Source organism: Canis lupus, chromosome X (assembly GCF_003254725.2).
Source record: "Canis lupus dingo isolate Sandy chromosome X, ASM325472v2, whole genome shotgun sequence".
NCBI classification, from domain to species: domain Eukaryota; kingdom Metazoa; phylum Chordata; class Mammalia; order Carnivora; family Canidae; genus Canis; species Canis lupus.
The window spans coordinates 10,571,451-10,593,930 of NC_064281.1; the positions used below are offsets into that span (position 1 = coordinate 10,571,451).

Genomic DNA, 22,480 nt, shown 5'->3' on the forward strand with positions numbered 1-22,480 from the left:
TGGTGCTTCCTGGGATGATGCCTCATACAAACTACATGCATTTACATCCTTGTGTCACGGTCAGCCTTGGGGGAACCCAACTTAAGGCAGATATGAAAGAATAGGATTTTGATCCCCCAGTTTTAAACAAAGACACTTTTTTTGGGGAGGGGAGGATATTATTCTTCATTTTCAGACCTCTGAATTCTGAATTACCAAATGGTTGGCCATGTCTGTGTGAGGCATACGTGAGGCGAGAAGGATGTAGCCCATTAGGCTTCTTCGTGGCTGTTGCTCATCAAATCCCAAGTAAGGAAGTTCTAACTCCAGCCTATGAGAGTCATACTCCCTTCATCTTTTTGAAACTTCATTTTGAAACAAAGACTCCCAGGGAGCTGAGAAACAGTACAGAGAAGTTCTGTGTACCCCTTTATCCAGCTTCTCAACATCTTACACGCCTTCTAGTATAATATAAAAGCCAGGAGATTGGCATTAGTACAATCTACAGATATTATTCAGATTTTGCCAGTTTCTGTGTGCACGCATTTGCATGCACATGTGTGTATGTGCATGTGTAGTTCTATGCAATTTTATCACACGTGTATGTTCACATGAGCACCACCATCAGGATACAGAGCTGTTTTATTGCCACAAAGGAGCTTCCTTGCACTACTCATTTAGAGGCATACCCACCCCCACCCCTGGCAACCACTAATCTATTTTCCCTCTATATATTCTTTAATGTATAACCTTCAGACTTGTGTAAGAAAAAAGTTTTAATCTCTTACAGAGACAAAGCAGATTAACAGGCAGTTTTTCAATGTCAATGGGACTTTCAGACTTGATTCTACATAAATCCACTGACACTTTTGATACAGTAAAGTGTTTCGAAGAGTGTCCTTTATATGGGTACAAACAATCCTACTTCAAGGGAAATACATGTTCATTTCAAAATTGTGCTTTAAATATTTATGAAACGGAAATGCCCTGCTTTACCAGGTTGGGATACAAAACAAGAGTATTTCTTTCCTTTTTTTTAAATTAAAGATTTATTTATTTATTTTAGGGAGAGAGCACGCGTTCATGGTGGGGAGGCACAGAGGGAGAGAAAGTCTTAGGCAGACTCCTGCTGAATGCAGAGGCCAGACATGGGGCTTGATCTCATGACCCTGAGATCATGACTTGAGCCCAAACCAAGATTCGGATGCTCAACTGACTGTGCCACCCAGGTGCCCCCAAACAAGAGTATTTCTCATGAGTATTTTTATTTGTACTAATAGACTCCTAGCCCTGATACCTCCTGTTTGCAAGAGTGTGTTTCTTCCATTCTATAGTCCACCTTGATGATAATTCTAAGAGCTTTAGTACTGGTTTCTTTGGTCTAAGGGCTTCAGTTCTGACTACTATTACCTTGCACAAAGAACAGTAGAAGCCTTTTATTATTGCTGTTGCTTTGGCCCAAGAGTCCTAGGCTCTTCCACTGCTGCTGTTTTTGCCCCACAGGATTGCTGATAGTCAAGCAGTTGGATGCAGACCCCCGTTGCTTTGAAGATGAGACCAAGCACACGCTGCCACTGCTATACCGGAAGCTTCTTTGGGTGCAGTTGGGAAGGAGGAAAGTCACCACATACCCAAAGAATTGTCTAGAACTGAAGGCATTCCAGCATCTGCCATGCACTGGGAATGGGATCAGTCTTCCTTTTGCCTTTCAAGAATGACAGCTTCTCTGTGTTCGAGAAGTGCCATTCCTGGCTTTCAGGCTGCTTGCCAGGGGAGCCGGATTCTGCAACTGTGCCACCCTGCCAGCAAAGGGAAGTGGGAGGGAGAGAAAGGAGAGGCCAAGGTGGTATTTACTGTGCCTTCACGGCACCAGGCCAGGGAAGCTTACCTACAACCCCAATAACTCACCACCTCCAGTTTTTGTGAGCGCTAATCTCCTTGTCCGCAACCTTAGTCCGAACCTACCCAGACAAGGTTTGCCCATTCCTTCTGTGACGACTAGGTGTTGCAATACTGTCCAACTCAGCAATAGGCAATTATGGCTTTAAAACATATTTTGTAAGATCTGGATTTTTTATCTTATCTAGAATCACTCTGTTATGTCTAAAAAGTAAACAAGTTTTACTTTATCTTTTCTTTTAGATTTATTTATTTATTAGAGGTGGGGAGGGGGCAGAGGGAGAGGGAGAATCTTCAGTAGACTCCCCGCTGAGCATGGGGCCCAACTCAGGGCTTGATTCCAGGACCCTGAGATCATAACCTGAGCCAAAACCAAGAGCTGGCCACTTAACTGACTGAGCCACCCAGGCGCCCCAGCAAACAAGTTTTAGAACAACCGTCTCTGGCATTGATTCTAGGACTTTATTTATTTATTTATTTTAAAGATTTTATTTATTTATTCATGAGACACACACACACACACACACAGAGAGAGAGAGAGAGAGAGAGAGAGAGAGAGGCAGGCAGAGGGAGAAGCAGGCTTCCTGCAGGGAGCCTGATGCGGGACTTGATCCCAGGACCCTGGGATCACGACCTGAGCCGAAGGCAGACGCTCACCCAGATGCCCTGACTCTAAGACTTTAATTATATAGTTCTACTAGTGGTAGGCATAATTTCAGTGGCCAACTATAATAAATGATAATTTATTCCAAGAGATTCATTCCAGTAAGAACCCATCTATGTAGAGGCTGAGTTCTGACCCACCAATTACAGAGCCTAGTGAACCATGCTGTGCACCTCCCTTTCTCCAGCTGCCTGTACAGTTCTTGGCACCAGTGAAGAGCAAGAGCAATGGAGATCACATTCTAAAACAAGTCTGGCAATAAACAAATAAGTTTACGCACAGCAAGAATGAAGGGACAAGGGGGGGAGTTACAGCCTTGAGTGACTCACGGTGTGAATTTGTTTAGCTAAGAAAACCAGAGAAGACTCAGAAAGCCATAAAAAATCCTGAGCAAGAGCGTATGGACTTCGTTAGGGCAGGGACTTCCATGTATTTACTTCACACAAACTAGAACAGTGCCTGATACATGGAAGACATATTTGTGAACTGAATTAATAAGAATTTCAGGCAGAGGGGACAGCAGGTGCAAGCATCCTGAGGCAGAAAGGCCAGTGTGGCTGGAAAAGAGTACATGAACAGGGTCCAAGGAGAGGCCCCTGAAGGGGCAGGTGAGGGGTCTGCTTTTCCACATTGGCTTCTGTTCTATTTGTAATGTTGTGGGATGACTCGCTAAGGGAGAGGTGGATGGAAGCTCTGACTCGGGAGGGCTCACCAGATGCCATGAGATTCTTCACAAGGTAGGCATCCCAGTGTCGCTCGGCCCTCCCTGGAACCCATGGAATTGGAGGATGCCCGGGTCACGAGGAGCTTGGGGTCAGGAGTGAGGCCGGGGTGTGTGGGTGGCACCCAGGAGTGACTGCAGTGAAAGGATCTGAAAAGGTGAGGAGGAGGAGGGATGAGAAAAGCAGGCCAGCCGATCAGTTGCAAGGAGAGCCCAAATACCCGATTGCATTGGAGAACCAATCTGTTGCAGGCATGGTGTGGGCATGGCCTTCCTCATTACAGTTAAAGAATCAAACTTTGCTTTCAAATAGAGGTACATGATGTCTGTTTTTGCACTTGCCTTGATCTCTTAGGAGAAAAGAAACCCCTCCCATATCCGGACTCATTGTTCAAAATGAGTATCTTTCAGGAGAAAATTAATATAATCTTAAAAAAGTTTCTTTGTTATATAACTTTAAAAGTCTTCTTTCAGAAGTGAATAAATATGGTCATATAAAGCAGCTCTGCTATGAAATAAAAAAGACAAATTGATCAAAACAGGGCTTTAAAAATACAGCTCTGTAAAATGTTTGGATTTTCACTATTTTCCAAATCGCTATATTTATATTTCTGCCAGTATTTTATTTTGCTTTTTCCCCTAAGTCCAGGATTTGCCTAGGCAGATTCTATTATTTTTGAATTCATAGGTATGTAGGAAATGCTACATTTATAAATGGTGAAAACCCAGCTGGAAGCCATAAAACTGTGACGACAGTTAAGCAGGAAACATGATCCCTTTAACAAAAGTGGCCAAATAAAGATGATTCGGCTGTGTTATTCTCATTTCATGTTTTCTTCAGCTTTGATGGGCTCATGTAATAACCATCCTGTTCACTGTGGAATTAAAATAAATTCTACTTGGCTAATATTCATTGTATCTCTGGGCCTTACAACAGAGCTTCAGTTTAGTAATATGCAAGCAGAGTGTGAGAGTTGGCTTTTAGCATCTTTCTTTGGCTAATTGGGAGGGAGTGGTCGGGAGTGGTCGGGAGTTGGGGTGTGAGATGGGGTGGGTTGCTGAAATGGCTATATTTCTTCTTCGTGGATGCAGGCTCTGTGGCACCTCCCACTCTGACTCTGGGCCAGGCTAAGAAAATAAGGTGGAAGTGGCAGTATGGCCACTCGGAGCCAAGGCCTTCGGGGAACTGGAGTGCTCACGCTTGCCCTTGGAGTCCAGATTATTGTGACTGTGCCAGGCAGAGTAACAGCTGCCTGAAGATGTTGACCGGCGGGGCAGGGGCGGGGGCGTTGCTTTACACGAGAAAGGAGACTTCGCAGATACAATTCTGTTAGGGATCTTGAGATGTGGAGGTTATTTTGGATGATCTGGGTGGGCCCAATTTAATCCTGTGAGTCCCCCAGAGGTCTTTCCTAGTCAGTCGGTGGGAGATGTGGCTACAGAAGAATTCTCAGAGAGATTCTGACTTTGAAGGAGGAAGGGGGCCATGGACCAAGGAATATGAGTGGCCTCTAGAATCCAGAAAAGGCAAGGAAATGGATTCTCTCCTGGAGCCTCTAGAAAGGAAGCAGCCCTGCTGACACCTTGATGTCAGCCCAGTGAGACCTGTGTCAGACTTGTGACCTCCAGAACCATAATAAATTTGTGCTGTTTAAGCCATAACTTTTTGACAGTTTATCACAGCAGCCACAGAAAATCCTGCGTGGCCATAGATAACTGACACAAGTGCAAAAAGGCCAACAGATTTTCTCTCCCTTCTGGTTTAAATAATCTGTCTTGTATGATTCAGTCCATATTATGGGATATTCAGTCAATTCAATTTCAGCTCCCCATTAAGGCCATCTTCCTGCTTCCATCTTCCCCAGATGTGGTTGGATGGGGGGTGTGCAGCTCTTCCAGCACTGGAGTGGGTGGTGGGAAACCTGGGCTGTTTCCTTTGTAAGGGTGGTCTAGTTCCCGGATGGGTCTCGCTATATCCTCTGGGGGCTTTTTGCCGCGGTTCTGGTACTGGCTGCCTTTTGACACCCACTGCCGAAGTCCACGGCTTATGGATCTTGTGGTTTCTCTTCTTGTTACAGTCAGCCATCGCTCCTCCTTCCTGAGCTCCACCTTGACTCTCTCTGGCTTTGGGCACCCTTCGCAGTTTGACTCATTCATTCCTGTGTTCATCCACTGTCTGTATCCCTCAGATGTAGGTTACTTTCCCCTCCACAGGCACCTTCCATGGCAAGTTCCCCCGAAGATTCTCAGCTTCATTCTGGTCCTTCCCTGGGGCATGTGGAAACTTCCAGATTCATTCCACATATGGGAAATTGGGGGTAGCACAAGAGTGTCCCATCAGGCTCATGCTATGAAATGTCCTTCCTCCCCGCATGCCTGCCATCTCGGAGTTCCCAATTAGTAGAGAACCCCCAAAACCACTCCACTTTCAACTTCTCGGACAGGTAACAGACTTCTCCACTGCAGGATTCAACCCAGAGCAGGGAGGCCAAGGCACATGTTCGCATGCTTTCCTTCCTCGTGTCCTCCTCCTTCTTCCACACATCCTCCCCAGGGCACAAGGAGTGGACTCCTTCTTCCTGTCCATGAGGGATTTCCAATGCATCCCAGTCTCCTCCTAAACAAGGCAGTATTTTTCCTACCCTAGGCACGGAGTTTGTAATTGTAAATGAGATGCAGAGAGAAAAACGGCGTCGCCAATAATGCAAGATCAAGAAAGACATTTCCTGTTACATGCCAGGCACTAAGCTAGGTCCTTCAATGTGAAGTACAGCATTATTCACAAGGAGACTTCTGTTAAGTCTGATATGTGTGTGTGCGCATTTGCACATGGTTGTGAAAGAAAATATAGACGGTTTTGTCTAGTGTAATGAAAAGAAAATGATTTATACAATATTTTTGAGCAAGTTAATGGAGGAAACATTTTTTAGAATGGCATGTAAAGCTAGGTGATAGATCAACTGAATCTGCCAAAAATTGTTCAAGAGATAACTGTGGTCAAGATTCTGAACTATTATAGCAAGTGCATTTGGTTCTGGAGCATATGACAAATCATTGGTATTAAAGCCAGGAATGAGATATGGAGAAGTCGTTGCTAAGTTGTGATTCTTATGAAAGTTGTCCTTTTTGCATCCAATAGTATCAGATTTAAGGCTTGATTTTGATGTACTTATTCACAACTTCAGATTTGATCAAAATGAAGAGTAACTGTTTTAACTTGTTGGACAAACTCCCAAGTCAGATTCTCAGCTTCATCCTGGTACTTGTTTTTAAAAATTATCCATTGAAAATCTGATGGGGTGCCTGGGTGGCTCAGTTGCTTAAGCATCTGACTTTGGCTCAGGTCGTGATCTCGGGGTCCTGGGATTGAGTCCCATGTCCAGTTCCTCACTCAATGGGGAGTCTCCTTCTCCCTCTGTCCCTCCACCTGCTCATGCTTTCTCTTTCTCTCAAATAAATTTTAAAAAATCTTTAAAAAATCTGATATGGAAGAAAGGACAATAAAAGCCCACAGAGGGTAACAGCCAGCGCGGCCCATGTAAGAACACTTTGCAAATGGTAGCATGCTGTCCTGGGTTGCGTTCTTTGGAAAAGATCCCGAGGCAAGGATTCCTGTGTACATGGTATATTCAGGATGTGCTCCTAGAGAAGACTGGTCAGCGAAGGGGAGAAGCAGGGCAGGGAAGAAAGGATGTCATGAAAGCTTGGAATCTTGGGCAAATTTCCCCAAAAGTTAGCTTCAGTCTGACCCTGCAGGGGTGATCTGGGACAGAAGTTATGCTCCAGGTTTTGTCTCAACTTGGAGGAAAGAAGCTAGGCTTCCATACTCTGGCATCTATTAGTCATTGGTTCAGGGCTGCCAGGAAAACAGGGAGCAGGGTGTGTGGGGAGCATCAACCTCTGGTACCCCATGCTGGAGACTGCAACTCTGGTTGCCTGTGTGGTGACCTTCAAAGAGATTCACAGGTGCAAGGACAAGAAACCAAGGCCACAGGGATGCCTGGGTGGCTCAGCGGTTAGGTGCCTGTCTTGGGCTCAGGTCATGATCTTGGAATCAGGGATCGAGTCCTGCATTGGGCTCCCTGCGAGGAGCCTGCTTCTCCCTCTGCCTAGGTCTCTGCCTCTCTCTCCGTCTGTGTCTCTCATGAATAAATAAATGTCTTTAAAAAAAAAGAAACCAAGGCCACAGTAACTGTAGGAGGCGGCGTGGACATGCTAAAAGGGATCAGAAGGGATCTAGGCAGAGCACTGAGGGCGTTCACTAAATGCGTCAGCTAAACTAATGTGAGGTCATCTGATGAAAAAAGACTGAGCTTCCCCAACATAGTCTTCCTGTTTTTCTGAGGATTTTGTGACAATCAGTAACAGTTGATACATGATTGTGAGGTTGCTTAAACTCCAAGTTACTGTCCCGTCTTTCCTCATTCCAAGATAAAAGATTTGCTAGGTCCAGAGCTAAGCTCCCAACACCAAGCTCAAATGCTTTTCAATTCAGGAGTATTAGTTTCCCAAAGATGGCAGCATCTTCATCTTGACAGAAGACCAAGGACGTCCCTTTCACTGTCCTTCCAATGGCACTGTGCTATCAGCTTAGGCTCCTTTGCCTGGCTTTTGAGGCCCTTTATAATCTGACCCACTTTCTCTTATCCAAACCTGTGCCCTGCATCCCACTTTCCAGCCTTCATACTCCGTTCCTGCCAGGATTCCTCCTTTCTTTTCTTTCATCTGTGCAAATTCTATTTATTGTTCTAAGTCTCACCTCCCTGATCATCCCTCTCTGGACAACTCCAAGCCACGCTGCTGTCACCCTTCTTTGAATTCTTATGAGTAGTTAAGTTGTCACTAGAGCATTCTCTGTGCTTTTCTATCGGGCTTTCTCTGTTCACTGTGGAAGTGTTCCATGAATTATGCTCAACTGCAGTGCTATGGTTTGGGCCAGTCTTCTTGTTGGCAGCCCTAGTTGCCTTTAGAATTACCGGAAAGGTCTACAAAATACTGATGCCTGGATTCCAGCCAAACCAATTCTATCAGAATCTCTGGAAATGGAGCCCTGCATATGATTTTTGAAGAACCATGAGTGATACTAATGTACAGCCAGAGTTGAGAATCTGCTTGCAGATTGAATAGATTGAATGAGGAGCTCTGCTGCCGCCGCCGCTGCCACTGCTACCGCCACCGCCACCCGCGCTGCAACCATGCCACCCTACACCATCACCTACTTCCCTGTTCGAGGGCGCTGTGAGGCCATGCGCATGCTGCTGGCTGACCAGGGCCAGAGCTGGAAGGAGGAGGTGGTGACCATGGAGACCTGGATGAAGGGCTCACTCAAGGCCTCCTGTCTGTACGGGCAGCTCCCCAAGTTCCAGGACGGAGACCTCACCCTGTACCAGTCCAATGCCATCCTGCGACACCTGGGCCGCTCCCTTGGGCTCTACGGGAAGGACCAGCAGGAGGCGGCCTTGCTGGATGTAGTGAACGATGGTGTGGAGGATCTCCGCTGCAAATACGCCCTCCTCATCTACACTAACTATGAGGCAGGAAAGGAGGAGTATGTGAAGGCACTACCAGGTTACCTGAAGCCTTTTGAAACGCTGTTGTCCCAGAATGAGGGGGGCCAGGCCTTCATCGTGGGCAACCAGATCTCCTTCGCGGACTACAACCTGCTGGACTTGCTGCTGATTCACCAGGTCCTGGCCCCCAGCTGCCTGGACTCCTTCCCCCTGCTCTCGGCCTATGTGGTGCGCCTCAGCGCCAGACCCAAGCTCAAGGCATTCCTGTCGTCCCCCGAGCACGTGAACCGCCCCATCAATGGCAACGGGAAGCAGTGAGAGCTTGTGGAACCCTGGGCGGGAAGCTGGGGGGCTACCTGACTTCCTTTCTCCCTGACCAATAAAATTTTCAAGTGAGAAAAAAAAAAATGAATAGATTGAATGAATAGAATCACTATTGTAAGTACTCAACTCCCAAAAGCAGATTCATATATTGTGGCAATGGGAAATACCCAACTCCGGAAAGAGCTTCCCACGAGCATATGATATCGCTTATGGTCACAGGGCTCCCTCGAGATGACTAAATTATGCTCAGGTACATGATACCAAGGTCCGCTAAACCTGTGCAGGGAGCAGCAGTTGTTTGGAGCCATTCTGCAACCATCCTACATCAGCCCCACATCATCCTTAGCTTATAAATATGACAGAAAATAAGGAGGGAATGCCCATCTATCTCTCCAACTTCAGATCCATGTATTTGGCTTTTTAAGTCTCATTTTTGCTAACAACAACTCACTGTGGCACTGCAGCTAGGCTTTCTGTAGGGTTCCCTAGAAGAAAACCCTAGGAATTTCAAGCAGAGAGAGACTTCATATAAGGAATCAGTTGTTTATGGAACTATTGGAAGGGTTAGAGGGATCTGAATCAGGAGGTTGTCTCCAGGCTGAGGTCATTCAAGGTCATTTGCCAACATGATGGCAATGCAACCAGGAAACTAACCACAGAGACTATGAAATTGAGCAGCGTCATACTTGCTGGGCCCTATCTTTATGCCAAAGAACATGGGAAAGAACTGCCTCTATCTCTTTCCCACTTTCCATATCTCCTCTGAGTATATACAGTTGGCACAACATACAGCACATCTGAGATCTAGTGTCAAGAGAGTCTGGTAAATGTGGGTTTTTTTGACCACAAGCCTTTTAGATACTGTGGGTGGATATGGACATGGATGCTGAATGCAGGAGACAAGATTTTGTATACATTCTTGAGCAAGCTCATGTGCCAACAACCTATACAGCTCTGGTGAAAAATAATGTTTCATATCAATAGTTGTTGCCTTGTGTCTGGGTTACAAAGATGAAATGGACCCAGATCTTGAGATAGCAAGTTTCTTTCCAGGAGTTCTTACCTCCTGGGCTCCGTCTGTGGCCACAGCTCCTTGGAAGGTTTGCCTTGTTATGTCAATCCCTCCTGAAGCCTTTCTTAAATTAGGTGAACTCAGGGTGCCTGAGTGGCTTAGTGGTTGAGAGTCTGCCTTGGGCTCAGGGCATGATCCTGGGGTCCCAGGATTGAGTCCTGTATCGGGTTCCCTGCAGGGAGCCTTCTTCTCTCTCTGCCCGTGTCTCTGTCTCTCATGAATAAATAAAGTCTCTTAAAAAAATTAGGTGAAATCATGTCAGTTGTGTGTGCCTGGGATCATGGCTTGATCTCCCTAAGTAAAATTAGCACATGAAAAATTGGCATTTCTGAGGGCAACAGCTAAGTGCTGTTTTTCCAAAGACAACTCAAAGTTTAGGAGAAATTTTAGACACAGAAATGGTTCAATGTGAGGAGCTCTGCAAGTTTTCAGTTTGTAGTACATGTGGAACGCTTAGTTAAATGTTTTTATTTTTTATTGTTTAGGCAGAAACTGCACAATAGATGACAGTTTGAAATGTCAGTGCTAAAATAGAATAATATACCCTAAGAAGTTCAGTTCGTCCCTTATCTGCTTGTCTTATATTTATTTCTGTTCACACTAAAATTTAAACATCAGTGGGAATTTTCCAGTTAGGGGAGCTGTAACATTTTGGGCAAATTAATAACTTCTGTGAACCCTAATCTTGTAAAGTAAAGTAGGGAACATCACACATTTGTTAGAAGTGAATAGAGGAAAGACCACTCAAATTTCTCCACTGATGTTCCTCTAATGGCAGAGAAAGTGTAAGGTACCTACAGAAAATTCAAAGCTTTCTTCTTCTTTTTTTTTTTTAGAGGGGAGAGGCAGAAGGAGGAGAGAGAGAATTTTTTTTTTCTTTTTAGAGAGGGGGAGATAGAGATCGAGAGAGAGAAAGACTCTCAAGTAGGCCCCAAGCCCAACATGAAGCCCAATGTGGGACTCGATCTCACAACCCTGAGATCATGACCTGAGCCAAAATCAAGTCAGAAGCTTAATTGATTGAGCCACCCAGGCACCCCTCAAACCTTTTATGAAATATTTTGTTTTACCATAAAATGTCAAGCAAATTCTGCATATGAACCCACATTATATTCTTTACAATTTTATTACAGAAATATCTTACATATTTTTATCAAGTAAAATGGACCTTTTAGAAGGATGTACACTTTTATCTTATGGCTTCCAGTAGATTCTAGCATGGTCTCTTGAGAACCAAGGTTACAACAGGAAGTGTTTCACCAGTGTCTGCATGTAGAAAGCCCCTAATAACCCTTAGTTGAATTCTGACTATGTTTTCAGATATAGGGAATTTAGGACATTAACATATTGAAGAGTAGGTAGCCATTTCTAAATTTTGAAGGTTCCTGTTTTTTGTCTTGTTTTTACAACTTTGCTAGAGAATTTTTATTCTATCAGATGTGTTGAGGTATGCTCGAGCCTGCTTTTTCTATCTCCTTCAGTTACAGATACTGACCATTTTTACCTAGTGAGGTCTTCTCTGTCTAGCCATGAATTAATCCAGACCAAGACTGCTTATATGCTTTTATATTAGGAGTCCTTTCCTCACCAGATGGTGGAGTCTGGGGATGGTCCCACTGCTAAGCCCAGAAGTCTCACATATGTTGAGTGTAACCCAAGAGCCTAAATACTACAAAGGCAGCTGGGACGCCTGGGTGGCTCAGTTGGTTAAGCGTCTGCCTTTGGCTCAGGTCCTGATCCCAGGGTCCTGGGATGGAGCCCCACATCCCATTGAGCTCCCTGCTTGGTGGGGAGCTTCCTTCTCCCTCCCCTTGCGCCCCTCCCCCTATTTGTGCTCTCTTTCTCTCTCATGAATAAATAAAATCTTTAAAAAAATAAATATTACAAAGGCATGCGGACTATTCCCTCCACCATATTGCCAGTCAATACCAGAATTGAGCTTACTCTCTGTTTCCCTGAACGATTTCTAGGTCCTCCAACGAGGCAGGAGAGTTTTCTTGATTGACAGACTGTTCTCTTGGGGGTGCATCATGGGAATGCAAAACGGAATTTATTTTAGCTTGCAAACATGCCCCTCCTGCTCTGCTCTCCCTGCGCTGGCTAGCCAGATATAGGGGACCTGTATACTTCTTAATCTTGGATAAACCAGAATTTCTCCATTTTTGCCCACTATGCTTCCAAATCTTCATTACCCTGCTTGTGGGGTTTCCCTTGACCTGCAAAAGTTCATTTCTCCTTTGTACTTGGAAAAATTCTGCTTTTCATGTAGGACAAAATTCAAGTGGCAAATGTCTTAACTTTTCCCTTCCTTGATGCCCACTGCTTCATCTACCAGCCCCTTTCCATTCCCTAGGATCTGATATTCAAATCTAGTTTAGCATTTTCACATCGTGTTGGCAGTTGTTACATGTTGTCCCCGTCTAACGCTGGCTGGCCTGTGAGCTTCACGAGGGAGGGAGACCTACCTCAGCTACTCTGGCATGCCCAAAGCCTGCCAAAGGAAGGCAAATGAAGATATTTCATTTGCAAATGAAACATATACTCAGCCATTAGAAACGACAAATACCCACCATTTGCTTCTACAATGGATGGAACTGGAGGGTATTATGCTGAGTGAATAAGTCAATCGGAAAAGGACAAACATTATATGGTCTCATTCATTTGGGGAATATTAAAAATAGTGAAAGGGAATAAAGGGGAAAGGAGAGAAGATGAGTGGGAAATATCAGAGAGGGTGACAAACCATGAGAAACTCCTAACTCTGGGAAACAAACAGGGGGTAGTGGAAAGGGAGGTGGGCGGGGGGTTGGGGTGACTGGGTGACGGGCACTGAGGGGGGCACTTGGTGGGATGAGCACTGGGTGATATGCTATATGTTGGCAAATTGAACTCCAATAAAAAAATAAGTTAATTAAAAAAACATACAGGAGGCATTGACTTAATACCTTAAAGTGCTTAAAAATACTTAAAAATGCTTTAGGAGGAGAGTTATTTCTGAATAAAGTCCATTAGAAAGATGACTACGCTCCCCCTCCACCCCTGTCCCACTTCCGTTATAAATTTTGAAGAAACTAGAGTCTGCATATCTGAAAGTCACTAACATATTGCTTGAGTTTGTGAACTGGCATTGTATCTATGCTGTTGCTTTGTTATTTTTGAAGTGAGTGGATTATAATTAGTGGTTAACCACTAAGTGACAACAATGCCCAAGCCGCTTTTCCCAATATTAAATTTAATATTTAATAACTAATTCACAGATTATTTATATGAGTAAAAGTCTCATGGAACCTCCTTTCTCAAGAAAGTGTAAAAAAAAAAACAAACCTTCCATTTTTAATTTAGCCCTGAGATTGCTGTTTCTTTGTCATAGTAATTACGGGCCTTCCTGCCAGGGTCCCATTTTGGCTTCTCCTCTTTATAACATGGTCATGGTTGAATAGCTTTCATCAGGCACCAATTAGTCCCAAATCTATAACTCATTTAGGTCTGGGTCTTTGGTGGTTGTGCTTTCTCCTTTCAAACTGGGAGGGATATGTTAGAAAGTTTGAGCAAATGATCTCAATCCCTGATGAATAGTTTGTAGAGAGATATTTCTGTAACCTGCCCAATAAACTGGTTATCATATTAAACTCATTTTTAGCAGCTTATATTCACTTAAGCACTGCTCCAGATGGTGGCTGTCAAAATGTTTTTTATAATTAGCATCAGTAAACTTCTCCTGGGCCTTTAAAATTCATTGCAAATCACATGTTGTCTATAATCATAATAAGATTGGAAATGTTATTAATATCCTGCTCAGTATTCTGCTATACTAGTTTCTATAAAACTAACGGATCAACAGAGCCAACTCTTTTCTACTGTGCTGTCTCAAAGGCTGTTAAGTGGTAAATGTGACTATATCTAGATGCTGTTAAAATTAAATATAAAATGGAGACCGGACTTGAGAATTCCCTGAGCAGACAAAACCATTTAAGCCACATAAGCAAAACCAAATCTAGCTTATTTCATGAACATAAATGAAACTTAGGTTATTTCTTGTAAATGCCTCTGACAATCATAAAATAAAGTCATCTCCCTAAAAATGCTATGAGATAATCACTTTTAACCAATCCCCTGCCATCCGGAAACCCCCACTGTAATAACCAATCATTGTCGAGATTAAATAACTTCCTCATTCTCGCTTTATAAGCCATGCCATAACGTCATACCCCTGAGCTTCATATCAGTTCTTATTTCTGGAGGCTCCTTGTTTGTGAACTGTCCTTCTGTGCACAATAAACTCTTACTAAATACGATTTATTGATTTAGTGGTTTTAATTTTGCTATTTCTGAATTTTTGACAATCTACAAATTGCTCTGATCATTTTTATGGAGTTGACTAATCAACTCTGAAATATAAAGACCTGCCAAACCATTTGTTTAGTCAAGCACATAACGGTTCTGTTCGTATTAACAGATTTTATAAACTAACATTTGGATCACACCATCTCCCATTGAATTGGGTGTCTCGGTTGTTGAATTAATCAGGTCTCTTTTGGTTGCAAGCGACAGAACCCCTATTCGAGCCAGTTTATGAAGAGGAAATGGGACTGGAAGAGCACCAGGCATCTGAGGAACCGAATTTCGGAGGGCTACTGAACAGTCCTAGGGATGATCGGGGCCAGGGACTCACCTGAACACCGTACTGGTTTCTGTTTCTTGTGCTCTTTGGAGAAGCCAGGAAGGGGACATGAGAAGCAGGACAGGAAGTTGTAGAAGCCAAACAAGGATGCTATGCCAAGCCTAGTCCCGGCTTCAGGCTAATCCTGCAGGGTAGCCCCGAAGTATAAACTATAACTCAGAGTTTGGTGCAATTGGAGACAAGGGAGCTTGACTTTCACATGCATGCACCAGTCAGCCACTGACTCAAGTCCCCAGCCCCCACCCCCGGGAAACATAACCCCAGGCACTTCCGGCTCCACAAGTCAGGATAAAGCTCTAGTAGCCAGAAGGATGGCGGCTTGAAAAGAGTCACAGGTGTGGAACATTAGAAGCAAAAGCCCATAGAAGCTGATGGAGGGCTGCGCAGAAACGGTTAAAGGGATTCTCAGAGGGATATGGGTGGGATGCTGACCGTGTCCACTAACATGCAAAGTATTTTTTGTCTTTTAGCTTGGCTTGTTGGGAAGGAAGCACCAGCTGCCTTCACGAGTCAGGGAACATGGGTGCTGATTGCTCTTAAGTATCGTATCCTGTTGCTTTCACTACCAAACTGGGAGCTTTGTACTTAGTGCCAACTAGAAAAGTCCTGAGGAAGAATATGTATTGTCCTGGTTTGGGCCGAGTGCTTACTTTCAAACCAATCAACTCTGGCCTTGGGGACTGGCTGATAGAAGTGTGGTGGCCCTACAAGAGCTGCACTCGATGGAAGAAGCAGTTCCTAAGAGGGGCTGTGATGTTACTGATGAAGGTGAATATGCTAGAGAGACAAGAGAACATTTGGTTGGATGATGGTTGTCATGGCCAACATAATGTGTTTACTCCCAGAGGGGCTTATCAATGCTCTACATAGACATCCTATTTCAGATCATCCTTACTATGGCTGGGGGTAGCAGGTGGCAGTCTCTGGCACAAAACTAAAAGTGAAAGAAGAGATCATAGATTGTTTTGAAAAAACTCTCAAAGGCCACCCTATTGGGACAGATATAAACATGAGTTCATATTAATAGAGAATAGATATTACACGAATATAAATTCAGTGTTCAGTAACTTATTCTTTTGGCTCCTTATGCATGGACTACCCTCTTAGATACAAAAGGGACTTCAAATGTAGGAAATATACAGCTGGAAGGGAATTGGACCATTTAGACCATCTAAATTTATCTCTTAGCCTGATTCTTCTTTGTGAGGCTACAGATGCTTAATTGTTTAATTTGAATAGAGCTCCACCACTAGTATCTCAGAGGTGAGATACCTACTTTTATTTCTCCAGTTTTAAAAGATGCCATCTTTGCTCATTTAACATCCTCTGCAACCTATACCCCCACTTCTGTTTATCAAGCATTTTTAGTGTAATATGCTCCGATATTAGCACAGCCTCGTGTGAATATTTCAGTGTGCCGAGGAACGGCATTGTTATCAAGCATCAGCAGCTGCTCTTTATTGGTGATAAATGAGTTTTTTCCATTAAGAGCAATTTCTCTGGCTTTTAGTCTATTATCTAGGTAGAAATGAAGGATATAATATCTGCTTAAAGTGGTATTCACGCAGTTACCCAGTTAATGAAGCATTGAGGAGGGGTAGTGGAGAGAGACACGGTGGGGGCAGGGGGTAGAGAGACACACACACGCGCCCACACACACACAGAGGTTTATAGAGAGGGGGGAGAGCACAAAACAGAGGCAGAATCTGAAACTGCTCTGGATCCCCACTGTGCATCTATCTCCAGGGTTTTGCTGTGCTCTATTTTGTAAAGAAATATTATCTCGCAGGGCAAGGTAGCGAATCATTAGTATTTATGGTGAACAAGTTTCCAGCATTGTATTTCATAGTAATATGGTGCTGTTTGGAGCATCTCTAGTATTGACAGCAGAGGCTTAATTCTATGAGTAAATTTGAGTAAATTCCTAGCTATACATTAGTGGAGGCAGCACTGTGTGTCCCTCTGCAGAACATGGAATCGAGAGAATTAAGTCGGCCTAGGCATTTGGATCCACCCCGTGCAGGGCAGGAAGGCCAAACCTGCTGAAGGAAAATGGAAAGCTGGCTGTTAGGAGTCGTTCTAGGATTTTAGGTCTTATTTAAGGAACGGCACTGATTCAGATCAATTCAACACACGTTTCTTGAGCATGTACCAGAATGCCAGACTCCGTGCTACCTGCTAGGGATTCCAAGGTAAATCATAGTTTCTGCTTTTAGCAATGTTAACAGATTATTTCAGATCATTGTGGTGCATGTCGTGGTAGGAATGAACTCATGATGTCATGGAAATACAAAAGAGAGTGACCTCATGCCTTCTGAGTGTTGAATGCAGGCAAGGAACATTTGTAGTTCAAAACATAGCAAACATGGGGAGGTTGACTGGGCTGCATGGAGACCACAAACCCGAGATCTGAGTTGTCTGGCCTGAAGGCAGATCCTGTATGGTTATCCTTAGTTGTTACCCTCAGTGATGGTCAAAGTAAAGTGTATCCTTAGTGGGTATCATTAATGTGGGCTCACATGGTTATCCTAATGCTGGTTAATATCATGCTTAGCCTGAAAACACTGGCCAATAGTAGTTACCCTTACTACTGGTCAACATAATGGTTATACTTATGGCTATTCTAAATGCTGGTCAAAAATGGTTATCCTCAGTGGTGGAGAAGGATGTTTATCATTAATTTTGGCCAACAACAGTTACCCTTAATGCCTACCCTTAATAATTATACTTAATGCTGGTCAACAACTGTTTATGGCTTCTTCTACTTTCTGATCACATGATAGGTCTGCATTTCCTGGCCTCCTAATAGATGGGTGGTCTCACATGACAAATCTGGCCAAGGCATTATGACTAGAGGTGATGTGTGCCACTTTCAGACCAGAGGAGCATTTAATCCCTGGAGCAACAGCCTTCCCTCTTGGACAATGTCCAGCAGCATCTGGGGTGGGAGCTGCTCCATTACCATGAATAGGATGAGCAGAGTCACCCTGTAGCCTGGCAATACATATGCAACATGAAGCAGAAATAAACACGTTTAATTTTAAGTCACTGAGATTTGAGTGCTATTTGTTTCTGAAGCAGAACATAACCCATCTTGACTGATTTGAGCACAATGACTCTCACTGGACTCTCCAAGGGAGCCTTGAGAAGATGTGAATATCCATGTTTCACTGCAACTCAGCTGGAATAGAATCAATAGGTCTGAGTCCTGGATGTCATTATTTTTTAAATTGAGTTTTAATGAAATTAAAAAAAAAACTCAGATAATGAGTGACTAGAATGTAAACTTCACAAGGGCAAGGTCACATTGTCTTTGTTGCTGCTCTATACCCAGTGCATGGAATATTATCTGACACGTGGCAGACATGAAGTAAATAGTTGTTAAATGAATTAATAAGTGAATAAATGAATAAATACAATCAAGCTTAGTTTAATTTTCTGCATCCTGCTCCCTATGCCATCTACTCAAACCAAAGGCGTTACCTAGGGTCCTCTTCCAGATGCTTTGCCCCGGTTGCTTCGCCTCCTTTCTACCTAGATTTCTGCATCTGTGTCATCCCCCTCCCCCGATTCTGAGTCTTGTTTATATGGAAGGCCAGAATTTTAAAAAATGCTTTCTTTTATCCCATTGTTAGCTCTCATCATCTTATTCATCTTGACTGCTGATCCATCTCTGATCACAGGTGTGAGAAAGGAAAAGAAAATGATCCTTGTAACAATCTTCAATGCCTGGCTGAGCTTCCCCTTCCACCAAACCTTTCCCCAGGCTTCCCAAATCACAGTGACCTTTTAATTTTCTGTATTCCCAAGAACCTTCTGTGACCTGAACTAATCATCTTGGCACATGGGTTATGTCTGATTGTGTGTCTGGATGTGTGGATAAGTTCACTGACAAATTAAAGAGTTTCCTAGTAATTACTGCATATCCTCCATAGTGCTTGGCAGTAAAGGAGAGTTGATATTCAATACTTTATTTTACTCAATAAATACTTGAATGAGTATATATTATTATATTAAAGTATATATTATGATACTTGACTGGTAGATTGAATAAGAAAATAAATTATATGTGTATATATGTACATATATGAGTACACACAGATATGCCTTAATTACATTCATCAATTGGAAATTTATGGCTTATATTAAGACCATAATTATAGTGAAATGATTCTAAATCTTGAAGCTAATATTAGAGTATTTAATAACTTATAAAAATTAAGAGTTTCCAAATTCACATATCTATCATATTCTGTAGCATCTCACCATAGCTGTTGGTTATGAATTTTAAGCAATGCTCCTAGCAAGACTAAAGCCTGAAGTGTCAAACATAATCAAATATTGTCTAGTTGCATAGCTCTGCTAAACACTTAAAGGAAAGAGCTGCAGGTGCAGTTCTATTAGAGAATGGTTAGTGTTAATGACTTTTCCACCAGAAATATAAGTGCACGGCCCACAGCCAATCACTTCTTTCTTTTTTTTTTTTCAATCACTTCTTTCATTCCAGTAAAGGATATTGTGCTCTAAACCAAGTGAGGGAAACTGTATAGGATTATTGGTTTTAAGATCTTTGGTAAAACTTATTTTTGCCATTTAATATAGCAGTTGTATTAATATATTTTAAATATATATATATATATTTTAAATATATATATATATATATATTTTATGATAGTCACAGAGAGAGAGAGAGGCAGAGACACAGGCAGAGGGAGAAGCAGGCTCCATGCACCGGGAGCCCGATGTGGGATTCTATCCTGGGTCTCCAGGATCGCGCCCTGGGCCAAAGGCAGGCGCCAAACCGCTGCGCCGCCCAGGGATCCCTTAAATATATTTTTAATTTAAATTCAATTAGCCAACATATAGTACATCATTAGTTTTAGATGGAGAGTTCAGTAATTCATCAGTTGCATATAACACCCCGTGCTTCTGTTGGTGGGAATGTGAGCTGGTGCAGCCACTCTAGAAAACTGTGTGGAGGTTCCTCAAAGAGTTAAAAATAGAGCTACCCTACAACCCAGCAAATGCACTACTGAGGATTTACCACAAAGATACAGATGCAATGAAAAGCCGAGACACTGGCACCCCAATGTTTATAGCAGCAATGTCCACAATAGCCAAACCGTGGAAGGAGCCTCGGTGTCCATCGAAAGATGAATGGATGAAGAAGATGTGGTCTATATATACAATGGAATATTCCTCAGCCATGAGAAATGACAAATACCCACCATTTGCTTCGACGTGGATGGAACTGGAGGGTATTATGCTGAGTGAAGTAAGTCAATCGCAGAAGGACAATCATTATATGGTTTCACTTATATGGGGAATATAAAAAATAGTGAAAGGGATCATAGGGGAAAGGAGAGAAAATGAGTGGGAAATATCAGAGAGGGAGACAGAACAGGAGAGACTCCTAACTCTGGGAAATGAACAAGGGGTAGTGGAAGGGGATGTGGGCGGGGGGACGGGGTGACTGGGTGACGGGCACTGAGGGGGGCACTGGACGGGATGAGCACTGGGTGTTATACTCTATGTTGGCAAATCAAACTCCAATAAAAAAATATAAAAAAAAAAAACAAAAATGAGGAAGCTGTGACCTCCCTGCCCTGGGGGTTCCTGCAGTAGAAAAAACAAAAACAAAAACAAAACAAAACAACACCCTGTGCTCATCACATCATGTGCCTTCCTTAATATCCATCAGCCAGTTACCCCATCCCTCCACCCACTTCCCCTCCAGCTACCTTCAGTTTGTTTCCTATAGTTAAGAGTCTCTCATGGTTTGTCTCCCTCTATGATTTCTTTCCATTCAGTTTTCCCTCCTTTCCCCTATGATCTTCTGTGCTGTTTCTTATATTTCATATATGAGTGAAAACATATAATTGTATTTCTCTGATTGACTTATTTTGCTCAGCATAATACCCTCCAGTTCCATCTACGTTGATGTAAATGGTAAGACTGCATCATTTCTGACGGCTGAGTAATATTCCATTGCATATATATACCATATCTTCTTTATCCATTCCTCTGCTGATGGACATTTGGGCTCTTTCCTGAGTTTGGCTATTGTGGACATTGCTTCTATGAACATTGGGGTGCAGGTGCCCCTTTGGATCACTATATTTGTATCTTTGGGGTAAATACCTAGTATTGCAATTGCTGGGTCGTAGGGTAGCTATATTTTTAACTTCTTTTTAACCTCCATACTGTTTTCCAGAGTGGCTGTATGAGCTTGCATTCCCACCAACAGTGCAAGAGGATTCCCCTTTCTCTGCATCCTCACCAACATTTGTTGTTTCCTGACTTGTTAATTTTAGCCATTCTGACTGGTGTGAGGTGGTATCTCATTGTGGTTTTAATTTGTATTTGCCTGATGCGAAGTGATGTGGAGTATTTTTTTCATGTGTCTGCTGGCCATCTGGATGTCTTCTTTGGAGAAATGTCTGTTCATGTCCTCTGCCCACTTCTTGACTGGATTATTTGTTTTTTGGGTGTTTAGTTTGATAAGTTCTTTACAGATCTTAGATACTAGCCCTTTATCTGATATGTCATTTGTAAATATCTTCTCCCATTCTGTAGGTTGTCTTTTAGTTCTGTTGACTGTTTCCTTTGCTGTACAAAAGCTTTTTATCTTGATGAAGTCCCAATAGTTCATTTTTGAGACGTGTTTAACAAGAAGTTGCTGCGACTGAGGTCAAAGAGGTTGCTATGTTCACCTTTAGGATTTTGATGAATTCCTGTCTCACATTTAGGTCTTTCATCCATTTTGAATTTATCTTTGTATAAGAAAATGGTTCAGTTTTATTATTCTACATGTGGCTGTCCAATTTTCCTAACACCATTTGTTGAAGAGACTGTCTTTTTTTCCCCATTGGATATTCTTTCTTGCTTTGTCAAAGATTAGTTAACCATAGAGTTGAGGGTCCATTCCTGGGTTCTCTATTCAGTTCCATTGATCGATGTGTCTGTTTTTATGCCAGTACCACACTGTCTTGATTATTTCAGGTTTGTAATAGAGCTTGAAGTCCGGAATTGTGATGCCACTGGCTTTGGTTTCCTTTTTCAACATTCCTCTGGGTATTAGGTATCTTTTCTGGTTCCATATAAATTTTAGGATTATTTGTTCCATTCTGAAAAATGTTGATGGTATTTTGATAGGGATTGTATTGAATGTGTAGATTGCTCTGGGTAGCATAGACATTTTAACAATATTAGTTCTTCCAATCAATATATTCTTAATTTTAAAAAATATTATCTTTCTGAGTAAATTGTAAACTTCTTGAGAGAAAAAGCAGTAAATTCATTGCGAGTAAGGATAAAATTGTCTTAATCACATAGAACAATACTTTAAGAAGTATGTTTATTCTTTGTTGATCTGATAATTTATTGAATTAAATAATTAAATAAGGTTAAATGTGTGTGCAGCATTGATGATACATTATGTATTATAAAACAGAGATTCATTAAATCAGATTGTTTTTTCTCATATCATGGACTTCTTTAACAATCTGGTGAAATCTTCTCAGAATCAATGTTTTTAAATGCATGAGATAAAATTCATAGAATTTTATGGTATCAAGTTTATGGATGCTTTGAATTCTGTCCATGGATCCCCTAGTTGATGGACTTCAGG

General features: G+C 42.6%; 1 protein-coding gene across 1 annotated transcript; it reads left to right on the forward strand.

Annotated features, from left to right (window-relative positions):
* Positions 1–8,402: 8,402 nt before the first annotated feature.
* Positions 8,403–9,181, forward strand: LOC112653087 (glutathione S-transferase P-like). Its single transcript, XM_035711327.2, has one exon. The coding sequence runs from the start codon at positions 8,459–8,461 to the stop codon at positions 9,089–9,091; it is 633 nt and encodes a 210-aa protein (XP_035567220.1). The 5' UTR covers positions 8,403–8,458; the 3' UTR covers positions 9,092–9,181.
* The last annotated feature ends 13,299 nt before the right edge of the window (positions 9,182–22,480 follow it).

What these genes read in the sequence shown, in the direction of transcription:
- LOC112653087 (XM_035711327.2), top strand. Translation starts at nt 8,459, where the DNA reads ATGCCACCCTACACCATCACCTACTTCCCTGTTCGAGGGCGCTGTGAG.